We start from the raw sequence: 13,478 nt of genomic DNA, 5'->3' as shown, positions 1-13,478 counted from the left end.
TCTCTTACTGCCCAAACTGATAAACTTGGTAAGTAGCAGAGCTAGAGCTTGAACTCAAGGTTGCCAAGTGTATGTTCTTAATTACTACATTATGTGAAGTTTTGGATTAACTCCTCACTAAAAATACTGTCTTATCTTGTTTTCCTTTTATATAATTTGAAGATATATTCAAAGAAATAACTTCATTAATGATATCAATTTAGATTTTATTTCTGGAGACTTTGGTAAACTGTTACATAAAATGTAATTTATAAATTTCCCTTCGACACTACACGGATAAACTCATCACAAGATTTCTTGCTAGTCAGCACTGTTCTCCACTGAAAGTGCTTTCACATCCACATCTTTGCTTTTTCCCCTAGTGAATATAGAAAACTACTTCAATAATGCATATTCCTTTCTATATTCCTTCAATAGAATGTTGCCTATTTAAATCATTAAGATGGATTCCTAGTACAGAATCAGAATTTAAAAAATAAAAACTTCAATTGTAAATACCTGGAATCATAGTGGATGTCTAAATATATTAAGTAAATTCAAAAACATATTCAAAAATCTGGTATTTATCACATAATGCCTCTCAAGAAAGCAGAGATCTCAAGTTCTCTTTTCCATTAAAACAGTTTCATTTTCCCACTTCCTTCACAAAAGTATTTGAATACATGAAGGCCATCTGGCTATGTTACTACCTCCCTTTTGACATTAACTAATGTGGCAATCAGGCTAGTGTCCCACTGTTCCCTGACCACTAGCCAATATCTACCCTCTGAACATTACCCACTTCATGCTTTTTTCAAGTCCTTATCTTTGCATACATCTCTACTATTGACAACAAGCCACAATGTTGACTACCATTAGGTTTCTACTAACGTTTTCCAGTCATTTCTGTATTCTTCCAAGTCAGAGAATGTAACTGGCCGCACCAGGAAATAAAATAGAGGTCATCGAAGCAGCAGTGACTTCCAAGCTGTTTGCTAAATTTAGCAGCACAATACTTTCCACTCTAATGAAAACTGTGAACTACAATTTTAGAATGCTGGAACAGAATGGGACTTTAAAGGTCATTGAGTCCAACCCCCTCATTTTTCTGATGGAAGTGTGGAGGCCTAGACATAGCCAGTAATTTTCTGGAGGCCACAGAGCTTGTTAATTATGAAGATGGAACTCGAACTAAGATCTGCTCAGCCCTGGAGTAATGCTGCCCTCACTACACCACAGATGCTCTGCCTCCTAGGATGAGTTTAAACTAACCAGATCTTATAGCATAAACATAGCTGATATTATTGGTTGTGGCTTACCCTCCATGGCCATTCAACTGTTTCGTGGCTGAATGTGAAATAGCAAAAGTGTCTGACTTATAAGTTGCTGAGAGAAATGATTCCATACCCAAACCCTGCCCCCAACTCTAAAAACTTCCTGCTTGATGTTCATCAATAATGAATGGCCCATCCCTGCAATACTCAGAGGGAGCTTACATTGCACTTTCGAGCAGCCGGTTAGTAATGTACAGTGGATAGAGCCTTTCTTTCAAATCCCAGGGCAGTGGGTCCTTCAAGGCTAGCATTGCATTTTCAATTAGCTGCTGAGTGAATGCTTGGCATGTGTATTAGTGAAGAGGCACACAATTAGCATATTGTTCCTTTCTGTATTGTGCTGAGAGGATCCAAGGGATTGGTGGGGGAACAGGCAAGCCAGGCATCACCGTGGATGTTGAAGGAAGGGGGTTACTCAAACCTCGGCATCTTCACTTGCTCGCTCTGGAATTACAGCTATTTATTACGAAGCACTCTGTGTGGCTTAGTGGAGTGTGTCTGAGGAAACATATCCCGGACACCACTTAGGGTTAGTCTTTCTGAGCTCTTCACATCTCTGACTAATTATCATCATTACCATGGAGCCCAACAGTCCCAAAAAGATACAATTTGCTGTGCCTGTATTCCAGAGTCAGATTGCACCTGAAGCAGCAGAGCAGGTAAGTGAAATTGCATGGGGAACCATTCCTGTACATAAGATAATATGAACATGCATTCTTGTTATTAATTGAAAGGTTCTTTACCTTTTGATTTTGCTAACTGTGACTTTCAAGGTATGTAAACAAGAAATAAGTTGGTTTTTATACATACTTGTGTTTAAATTGCATTGGGAGAACTATTGTCTAAAATGTAACACTTCATTTGATACAAAATTAGCACCTCTGAGGGGAAAATGGCTCTGTAAGCAATTCAGATATGGATTCATAAATCTGTTCATTTTTGCTCGTTAAAATAACGGTTTCAACATTTAGAGCAACTTTTAAAAATTATCAAAATGAGCAACATTTTATTTCATTTTTTATAAAATAAAATGATTGATTTAGCAATAAAATCATTAAATCTTGCAATAGTTTGAGACTATAGGCCTGATACTTTATTTTCATATGTTTTTTATTGTAGACCCAAAATGATGATTATAAGTTTATATAATATATTACAGCTAGGATTTGTAGCTTTTTGTACAATTTTAAAATCGTTTTATTCAGACATTACAAACAGTATTTTAACATTTCCTAGATTCTTTGTCCATGTCTAATATCGGTTTACATCTGTATCACCTTTCATATTCAGATTTACTTAGACTCTTGATGCAATGGCATCTCTTAGAACTGCAACTGTGAGGAGGCAAAAGCAAAGAAATTTATGAGGACATCAACCTAATCCATTCATTTCTTAAAACTTAAATTATTTTTGAATCCTTTTCCAAGTATTTGATATAAAGTCTTACAAATAATTATTTAATCCATGACTCATAGTGTTTCAGGATGTTTTGAAATCTGAGGTAGATGCACCTAGACTCAGGCCAGATAAATGTAACCTTGAACATGTGTCTATCCATGCTGAATGGGATGTTGCTTCTATCTTGGACAGGATGTCATTGATAAATTTTATTATCTGTCCTACTGACACTTACTTTGGGAATTTACCCATAAATGAATATAATAAATAAATAAAGGATATTATATTCAAGGGATTCTGATAATACTATGTTCCTGTAACTCTTTAAATGAAAAAAACTTTAGAGTTTGTAATAAGTTATGTATTCTTATAAGATCCATATTTATTCATTTGTTTATTTGTTCTAAATATTATACTAGAAAATCAAAAAGTTAACAGAATTAATTGAAATTCAAAGCTTATGCTGTTAATTTAACTCTGGTACCTGCTAGAAATAGGTTTCCAAGCTCTTCCTTATCCTGTTTAAAAATAAGAGTAATTGATCTTGAAAGCATCACCAATGTTATAAGGCTCCAAGCGAGCCACTAACATTATCAGGTCAACCCTACACCTTCACTGTATATTAATTTTCTGTTATATCATTCAATTGTATATAATTATTTCTTTTCCGTGGAAATGTAGCTTTTTGGTCAAAGAGGGTGATACTTCTATCAGACAGTTCAATTCTGTGGCTTTCTATTATTTCAAAATAAAATTAGTGAGCACCTTCCATGTGTCCTCCAGAAGTTTGCTTTTGCGTGTGGGAAAAGATGAGGGTGAGACAGCTTTGCAAGCTGCAGAATAACCTGGAGCAATGTCTGATACTTACTGATATTAGCTGGGCTTTTGTCGTTCACAGATCAGGAAAAGAAGACCTACGCCAGCATCACTTGTGATTCTCAATGAGCATAACCCCCCAGGTAAAGAAGCATGATGTGTTTCACACTGATGGAACAGAATGGAATTGTTTGAAGAACATCAAAGTACATGTCATTACTGAAAAGTTTCAATTTAAGATTTCAGTTAGCAATACTCTAAAAAGCTAATCTATAAAACGGATCATAAACAGAATCAGAAATAAATATTACAGGAATCATCTCAAGCAACAGCCTGTATTTCCTCTAGAATATCATGAGTGATGATATGCTATGAAATGTTTTGCTAGCACTGGCTGTCATATGTTCAGGTGTTTGTATAGAACATGGATCACTGCTTATTAATGAGGCTGGTGGAAAGCTGTTTAATTAGGTTTCAAAGCTCAAATTACAGCCCTAGAGATGCTTATATCTTTACAGAGTAAGTTTTTTATATGGAAAAGGTTGACATGGGGTGGGCAATGACCCAGCGTTGGCTTCAGCTTTGCTGCTGATGTCATCTCTGAATAATGCAATTGACAAGTAACCAGATCAATTTTCAGCACTGCCTATTTGAGAGCCATTCTGAATGGCTGAATCCATTTGTTGAGGTTTTATTTTCCATTTCCTGTAAAAACAAAAACTGCATTATTATTCCTGATAAAAGACTATGATCTGCAATCCACAAACATTATTTACTTATTGAGCGGGGTGATTTTTAGTCTCACATTTAAGTGCTGCTTCTGGATATACAAGTAGGATAGGAAAGGTCATGGCATTAATTTGTAACCAGGCAGAACTTGGTGTTGGATTTTTTGCAGGTATAAACAATAATGGTGAACAAAAGGAGTTTAAACAGTGGAAACATAATATGTCTAATAATAGACTGTAGTGAGTGATCTAAGAATACCAGGGTGAAATAGTCCTTGACTTTTTCAGACTCTTTTCTAATTAGAGAAACATATAAAAAGAAAGTAAACTAATAGACTATTCATCATTTAGCCCAAATCCAAGAAAATTTTCAGGTGATGGAAAATAAGTAAGCTAATTTATTTCTGTTGAAAATGAATAATTATAATTTGATCCTATAACTTTAGAGTGCCATTGCATTTAAAATTATTTTCAAATATATTATCTCAATAAATGTTAACTTACTTATATTTGGTTAAATAAGAGGTGCAAATGATATGTAATTATAGTTTTAAAATAAATACGAGTATGAAGATAATGAAGTCTTCTCAATTTGGGGGGTAATTTTATAGCAATTTTCCATCAGTGCCTTGCTGACAGTAGCAGACACTTCTGTGACGTCCTAAAACTTTCCTCCCTATGCCTGCCTTGAGATGTACTGTACAAGTTGATTTCCAGGTGTTCTATCTCCTGGAAAGCAGTTTTCAGAGGTCTATAGGCATTGTTGCTGTTTGAACAAAGTGAAGTCATGTAAGTGACCTTCATCCTCTCATTTGAACTCCCAAAATAGCAGCTACATTTTCTTGAGTGCCAAATATGTGCCATTTGGATGAGGAAAGTGTGTATCAGAGAGGTGAAGTGATTTTTGTGGCTATTCCACTAAGACGGATTCCAGAGACAAACGCAGGTAATTCTGATACTGAAGCCCATACATTTCCACTGGCACTGGCTTTGAAAATATCAGTTTGCACTACATGGTGAAGGCTTTATAATGTGACTAGTCATTCAGGCCCTATAAACAAGCAAATCCAAACAAAGTAAATCCATTTTCTGGACCACTTATCTTAGTAGATTAAGGAATTGTACTTAAATATCCCTGGGAATGAGATTCAGTTTTTCTCTAGAAACCTTTTTCTTGTCAGATCTCCCAATTACTAGATGGTATTGTCCCTTTTCTGTAATTGACCTCATCCTTCTCTTTGTTTTTTAAGCACCATTGGAGACAAATTAGATGCAAATAGCATTTCACAGAGAGCTACTTTATTTTAGTACATCACCTGCCTGCATCTTCATCCCCCTTTATGGAAACTAGAATAGTCTACAAAGAATTAATCAGCTTTTGGCTGTGTATAGGACTTGGATAAGTGTGCATGGCAACTAGAGATTTTGGACTGGTGATGGATTTTTGTAGTAAAACCCTTAAAAGCCTATAGTTTTACCAGTAAAAATGATCTAGCACCAAGCTTACTGGGGAAATAGCTCTAAAGATAAAATAACAACAACAAAGAAGCAAACAGCAAAGAAAGAACACTAAACCAAATCAAACTTGAATACTGGTCTTAACTAGCCATGTGATGTGATCTTGGGAAAGGGATATCTCCAAGCTTTCTTTTCTTTTCTTTTTTTCTTTTTTTGAGACGGAGTCTCGCTCTGTTGCCCAGGCTGGAGTGCAGTGGCGCGATCTCGTCTCACTGCAAGCTCCGCCTCCCGGGTTCACGCCATTCTCCTGCCTCAGCCTCCCGAGTAGCTGGGACTATAGGCGCCCGCCACCAGGCCCGGCTAATTTTTTTGTATTTTTTTTTAGTAGAGACGGGGTTTCACCGTGTTAGCCGGATGGTCTCGATCTCCTGACCTCGTGATCCGCCTGCCTTGGCCTCCCAAAGTGCTGGGATTACAGGCGTGAGCCACAGCGCCTGGCCTCCAAGCTTTATTTTCTCATCTGTAAAATAGTGATCATAGTGTTCTTTCTTTCAGCCTCACAGGGTTGTAGTAATGATCAAAAGAGTTACAATGAATATGCCTTAAAAATTGCAGAGTGCAACAAAGATTAGGTATCATTAACTGATGTGTTCGGGAATACAATATTTGCATGTGGTATTTAAGAACGAAGATATAACAAGAAAAACAGAATCTTCATAATCTCATCTGTTCTAAATATTTCTGCGCTATCCAACAGTTTCTTTTCCAAACATTATCTGAACACTCTCTATCAGACTATAAAACAAATAAGAGTAACAACAAAAACACTCATAAGTGTTAAATGACCATTTTTAAGCAAATGTTTCTCCTGTCCCCCAAAAGCAATATGTTGTTTGGAAAACAAAAACTGGGTGCAACTTTAAATCCTGGTAAAACTAAACAAATCTCTTCAATTCACTGAAATTGGCCAGGGAATAATTGGCTCACCTGTCATTAATGCTGTTTAAAATTCAAAACCCTGCAAATCTTTCTTTATTGTCAATTAATAAAGCAAAGAAAATTAAATTCTTCATTATAGAAACATAATTAATAAACCATTCCAATTCATATGACAAGATCGGTGTACTGCAATCACTGTTAAATGGATTAGACATAGCTTGCTTTTTTTTTTTTTAACCTTTTGAAGTGTTTGCAGAAGAGTAAATTATAGGAGTATTTGAAAGAATGATTACATATATTCTGTTTATATTTTGTAGAGGAAAATAGAAAGATATTTCAAGATGTATATTCAGACTTTTTGTTTGCTACTTCATCTATGCTGGTCTAAACACATAGATGAGATAGGCACATGATTAGTTGTATTCTAGGGGCAGCATAATGTCCCATCAGTCCCTTTCTAACAAATAACCTAGAACTCTCAGCAGTAGAAGTACTATGTAAACAGATACTTAATCTGTTAAGGATATATCACCCTCTGGCATGGGTTAGTAAATCAGTTTAACTCAAAATAGTGGGAAATGAAACTAAAATTTTTAAATTGAAGGCATGAGTCTGGGAAAGTTTAATAACAAAGGCGTGTCTTTAGGGTAGAAAAAGCAAAAACAATGTATTTGCTCCTAGGAATAACTCTCAACAGTCAGATGGCAGCAAAAAGATACTGAAAAACTGAGATGGGGAAGTAGGGAATCGCCAAAGATCCCTATATTTCGTCTTTTTCAAATGTTTTCTGGGGCTACCAACATGAGTGACCTTTGTAGCAAACTGCCTCTCTGTATTTTCAGTTCCTCTTCTGATTAAGGGCCTCTTTATGATAAGCTCTCTGAAGCTACACAGGAGAGCATTATTATATATTCTTATACTGTGTGCTGTTTGCGTTTACTTTTGTATAATCTGTAGTGAACTGGTTTGGTTCCTATATATTTTTTTTTATCTAGAGAGCTGCTTATGTGTAAATCCTCTCTATAGGGAAATAAATGGCAAAGACACTTTCTGTAATTTATTCCATCACATCTATAGATATTTTAGGTCTACTTAAAAACAAGTAATGTGTTAAGTAGACTTATGAAAAGACTGTATATTTGGCTACCAGCGTTTGAAATCTAGAGTTGGAAAATAATTTCAGAAAATACCTACTTTAGCCACACATCTTCATGACAGACATACATAAACCAACCCAAGTCCCTGAGACTCGCTCCATTTTATATTCCTCAGAGAAGAATCCATAATTACCTGGAGTTTTCAACTCCAGCTCTGATAATTTCAGATGTTAGAAAATGATTTCTTATACCAAACTTTAATATAAATTCCCCACTTTATTCTAAAATAACTCTTCATTTGTTCTCTGCAATAAAAAGTCATTTTCTCACCTGTTAAAAAATATGAATGAATGATTATTTTCTTTTATTCCCAATCTCCCTAAGGGCTTTAATAAACTCTGTCCGAATTCTCCCTATTGCTCTGCCTTTGAAGCCCAGAGCTGGACGCAGTCTTCCAGTAAAAAGCCAGCCTAGACTAGGTCTTCTGAATATTAAAGTTTGTGGCATCCATTGTTTTCCATTTACCATTAAGCAGAGACAGTACGGTTACAGTTATATTTAATGGACCTGATGCCTATTAAACATGAGTGAGCTGTATGAGGCCTGGAGATAAGCGCAGATTTGGGTAAGTACCCAGGAGTTTTGACGTCATTTAAAAGCTCACTGTACATCTAAAAAGTGGAATCCGAAACATAAGGTAAAATAGTTTTTTGAGTATATTTATTGAACTTCCTATCACAGCCAAATTTTGGGGAAATCGACTTTATCTTTGACCCTCTTAGTGTCAAATATCCTTTGAAATCAAGAATAAAAAAAAAAGGTTGTTCTCACATGCCTCAGGTTCCCAAAAGTTAGTTAATAGGAGACATAAAAGATACATGATACTAAATATCATACTATCTCCTTTCAAATTTGATAGCAGGCCTGGTCATTAGAGAGAACTGAGATGTGCAATTGCTTTGGCTATTCATTTCCAGAAACTGAAAAAGAAGCCACAGTTTATACTGTATGTAGCATATTACTTTCTAAATGAGGCATGCGTTTCAGGACTCTGAAACTAAGTTAAAAAAACTGAGATTTTTGAAGCCTCTAGATTGGATTCCTGAGACATTGGATGATAGCTAGAAAATAATGCTGGACTAAGATTGAATTGTCCAAAACACAAGGGGCTCCAGAAATTTCTGGTGATTATTTTTAATCCAAAAATAACAGGAAGTTTTTCAGGGTCAACAAAATGAAAGTAGAAATTTATTTCCAGTATTAAGGCATCACATGCACAAAATCTCTTTTCATGGAGACCCTCTATTTTGTAAAATGAATGATTGTGTTGTCAAGAGAAAATTGGGCTCCAGGGATCATACTGAGAAGTTTCTGGGGACTCTTAAAGATAAGTGAGACATTATCAGGCCCAGATCTTGAGGTACCAGCCACCCCCAGGGACCTCCAATTAAATGTATTCAAATAAACGCTATACTGGCCCATTGTCCACATACTTATGTTGCATTTTAAATGGTCTCATTTGAATGTGGTTGTAATTCATTTGAATCCACAATCCTTGCTGATTGCTCAGCATTTATTTTGCCTTGTCTGTATTAATGACAATATAATAGAAAAAAATGATCCAGTGTTTGAAGATCATTGAAGTGTTAGCTAGTATTAATTTTTAAGAAATTGTCAAAAAAGTCTATTTCCCTCAGCATTTATTTTTATGAGTTATTGAATGCTGAATGATTTTTTTAAAAGTTACACATGTGGCTTTCAGTGATTCATGTACTGTACAATTAATTGACTTATTTTCCCTTAACTCTTCAGTATGTGCAGCCAAATAGCCCAATCAATTGGAATAATTGTGAGCCAAAGATGAGGTTCCAGTTCTTGATAGTGACAAGGCTTGCTACATTGTAAGTTTTCAAAGTAACTTGTCCAATCTTCAAATTAAATGAAAAAAAAAGATGAAAGGGACCTGCATTTCTTATTCAAAGATGGCCCAGCTTTTTTCTAATCCAGACGATGTTAGTCATTGGCAAATAGTTTTCCCAAAAAACAGTAGTAGTGGGTAAGAAAAAAAAAAGATCTATAGTACCCCCTAATTCATCAGGAGAGGAATATACAATTGTGGAAGTATTATGTATCCTATATTGTAGTGTTGGTTTAACTGAGCATGCCCTGTTTGCCAATACAATTTTCGTGGAATATGAGTTCTTAAGATTTCTTTAAATAAGCATACTACTGATGCTTAGGTTTTTCATAAGGTTATGAAAAACATTATTGCAAATAATTGACATATTTGTGGCCAATTTGTGTTTGACCAAAAATGAAATTCATATTCCAACAGTATGTAGAAAGAAAAAAAATTTGAGGATTGAGTATAAAAATCTTTTAGAGATATCTATCAGATACTCTTGTTGCTCAATTTTGATTCCACTCCATTTTTATTTACTTCTTGTCATACATCATCTCTGTTCTATATTCTGGCTAACCTTTCTTTATTTATTGAAGCAGTTCTCTTATGCTGACTCTTAAGACTTAGTCTAGACTGACTCACTTGCATAAATCAGTCTCTGTCTTTTTCACAAACTTCTCTTATTTAAATAAACTTCAGCACAAGACTCGCTTAAATTGCAAAAGATTTCCTCGAATAATCTGACCCATTGTCTGGTCATGTTAGTCTAATATTCTTCTCTTAGCTTCTACTCTTAAAGCTGTTTATTGGTTTATACATTCAATTCGGTTTATTGAGTCCTTATTCTAAATCCTCTGGGAACATGTGGTCTAGGTAACAGAGAATATTATGTGTATGTACCATGATACAATTGTAATAACAGAAATCCCTGTTGCTGAAACCACAGTAAAGCTAATTCTGGCCAAGGCATAGAGGCACTTATTCATTATGCTTCCTAGTCTATAAAGCATTTGCATGACTTATTTTGATCTTTGGGCTTTAAGCTATTAAGCATTGAGGTCAGAGCTAAAATTTTACTGTTTATTCCAACTTACTAGTAGAGTAGATGTTAAATGCCTGTGAACGATTCAAAGTCAATCCTTCAAACTTTTTTGGCACCAACTCTGATTAAAGCACAATGTTACTCTTCTAGGGGATAAAACAGGTAAATTATCAACCCTACCCACATGGAGAAACTTATCTGAGACATATTTACAATCTGACATATGTATTTTTATAGTAAAACTAATAGTATGTGCCAAAAATACAAAATATATTTCATTCAGTAAAGAAGTGTCTGTCACAGGATTTTTAAAGATTAGATTAAAATGTTGTACAGTAAACAGACTAGATGCCTGATAAATGACAATGATTATTTTGGGGAGGCAGACATGTAATACTTAAGAGTAGAGGCTTTGGAATCACTCAGGTCTGGATATAAATCTTAGATGGCTGTTGACTGCCTGAGTTTCCTCAGAAAAATAGTGCATCCTCCTAAGGCCCAAAAAGCCACATGAGGTAGTTAGGATCATGTGTCATCAAAATGCATGTGTTTTCCCACACCCCTACGTTTCACTAAATATAGAATACATTCATTTCAAAGAACTCTAGTCTGAGTCCATTGAATAAATAGGTGTCTGCATAGTAATAGACACAGATGACATCATTGTCAGTTGTTCTGGGTAGCTTAACAGTTGTTCAGTTTCAAATTTGATAGAAAAAAATTACTAACAGTTCTTTCTAATTGCTTCTAGTTGATAGTCATATTCCACAAGATCATAAATTAGTGGACCTCTAACAAAAAATCTAGCTAAGCTGTGTGCTTGATGGAAAAAGATTATTTCTAAATTTCTTCTTCTTTTTATTTTTTTGGAATTGTTCAGGAGCAAGCCCTGGAGCCTTTGGATTTTTCTGTCTTTTCTCTCATCATTTTCTAGGGATCACTTCCACTAAGTAGTGATCTGACACAGTTTCCACAATTCCAGACAGAATTTACCAGGGGCTTAAGCAGAAATGCCCTGGGACCTGGGCAGGTGACATAGATGAGAGCTTGGGCCCTAAGAAGGACAGTAGGCTGTGATGGGGACTGTAGTCTACTTGGAGAATACAAGCTCCATCCAAGGCTTTCAAATTAAACAGATAAAACTGCAAAGGACATTGAAAAAGCACTATAACAGGTTGGAACACCTAAGTGGTAAGATTTTAGAGATACTGGAAAGTATCTCCCTAAATTAGTTTCCATACTACCTGAAACTTACCTTTTGCAGTTGTTGCTGTAACTTCTGAAACACAAGTACTCTGAAGATACAACACATTGTCCTTGACACCTTAGAAAAATTGCCTACCTGGGGCTCAGGAAGGACCTGTGAAAGCCAGACGTGGAGGGGAAGGCGTGTCTTAAAACAAATGTCCCAGCTGTGACAATCAGGGGGCTCAGAATTCACTTTCTCCCTCCCGGTCTGTGTGCGGTCTCTGCCCTCTCCATACTCATTCGAGTCCCTTCAGATCTTCCCTAATACTTCAGGGGTTCCCAGCACATGTTGGAAAATGTTACACCTATATCTGTGAGTCTTCCCTGGGCTTGGGTAGAATATTATCTTTGAATTTAGCTCAATGACTTTACATCATTTAGAATAATTTGATATAGTAAAAATTAGTGTTTAACAAAGCCATTTGTGAAATAAGTTGCCAAAATCCACATCATGAAAGATATATATTGACAATCTGATTAGAACACAATTACAGTTTGACCTTGGTAATAATGCTGAGGAAAAAAAGGACTGTGCAAACTAAAAAGCTAGAGAATGTATAATCTTTTATGTTTTTTTCATTCTCTGGGAGCAATTTTCCATCATTACGGAAAACAATTTTCAGAATTACACTCTTTACATATAAATACATATTGACTTGCTTGTGAAAATAGAACTGGATGCACAACATAGAAGAATGAGAAGTTATTTTGGAATCCAATTTTTAGAATACTTTGCCTCAATGATGCAATATCATTTTATGCTTTTTCCCCCCTCTGATGATAAATAACAGAGTTTTAGAAGACATATACACAGCCGGGCACAGTGGCTCACGTCTGTAATCCCAGCACTTTGGGAGGCCGAGGCAGGCAGATCACGAGGTCAGGAGATTGAGACCATCCTGGCTAACATGGTGAAACCCTGTCTCTACTAAAAATACAAAACATTAGCTGGGCGTGGTGGTGGGCACCGTAGTCCCAGCTACTCGGGAGGCTGAGGCAGGAGAATGCTTGAACCCGGGAGAGAGAGCTTGCAGTGAATCAAAATTGCACCACTGCACTCCAGCCTGGGCGACAGAGCAAGATTCCATCTCAAAAAAAAAAAAAAAAAAAAAAAGCAAGAAGACATATAGACAAATATTTACATGCATGAACACACGTACACATGATGCACACAGAGGTAGCTATCTAACTGTATGTAAAAAAAGACTCCAGGTGGACTACTTAACCAAGTAATAAATCCATATCCACTAAGTAACCTAACTTACAAAAGAGGCCTGAACCTGCCAAAGTGTCTTGAAAAGCTTTGAAAATTCAGGTTTTAAATGGAATAAACTAATAATAATATTTTTGTTTCTAACATCTTGAATTAAAAACCAATAGATTAAAAGCAAATTGTATTATTTTAAAATCCAGCCTTGAATAAACAACATTGAAATTATTGGCATGGATTCAAGTAATGAGATCAATTAAATTATTTTTTAAAAAGTAAAAAGAGTATTTTAAAGAATAAATTGCATGTATTGAATATTAACAATA

General features: G+C 35.6%; 1 protein-coding gene across 3 annotated transcripts in view; it reads left to right on the top strand.

Moving 5' to 3' along the window:
- Positions 1 to 13,478, top strand: part of PPP1R1C (protein phosphatase 1 regulatory inhibitor subunit 1C) — a 174,290-nt gene that overhangs the window by 30,958 nt on the left and 129,854 nt on the right. For 2 of the 3 annotated variants that reach the window (XR_004370325.2, XM_032755225.2), the window contains exons 1-2: positions 1,633 to 1,972; positions 3,610 to 3,670. Coding sequence is in view for 2 of the 3 variants with exons in the window: in XM_032755225.2 (XP_032611116.1) it covers positions 1,892 to 1,972; positions 3,610 to 3,670 (142 nt within the window). In the remaining variant the exon portion in view is untranslated. Of the gene's footprint in view, positions 1 to 1,632; positions 1,973 to 3,609; positions 3,671 to 5,084; positions 5,202 to 13,478 lie in introns of those variants that run through there. The other variant, XM_058440514.1, reaches the window with a different exon arrangement.

Source organism: Hylobates moloch, unplaced genomic scaffold, assembly GCF_009828535.3.
Source record: "Hylobates moloch isolate HMO894 unplaced genomic scaffold, HMol_V3 SCAFFOLD_1, whole genome shotgun sequence".
Classification (NCBI taxonomy): domain Eukaryota; kingdom Metazoa; phylum Chordata; class Mammalia; order Primates; family Hylobatidae; genus Hylobates; species Hylobates moloch.
This window is presented reverse-complemented; position numbering and strand designations above follow the sequence as displayed.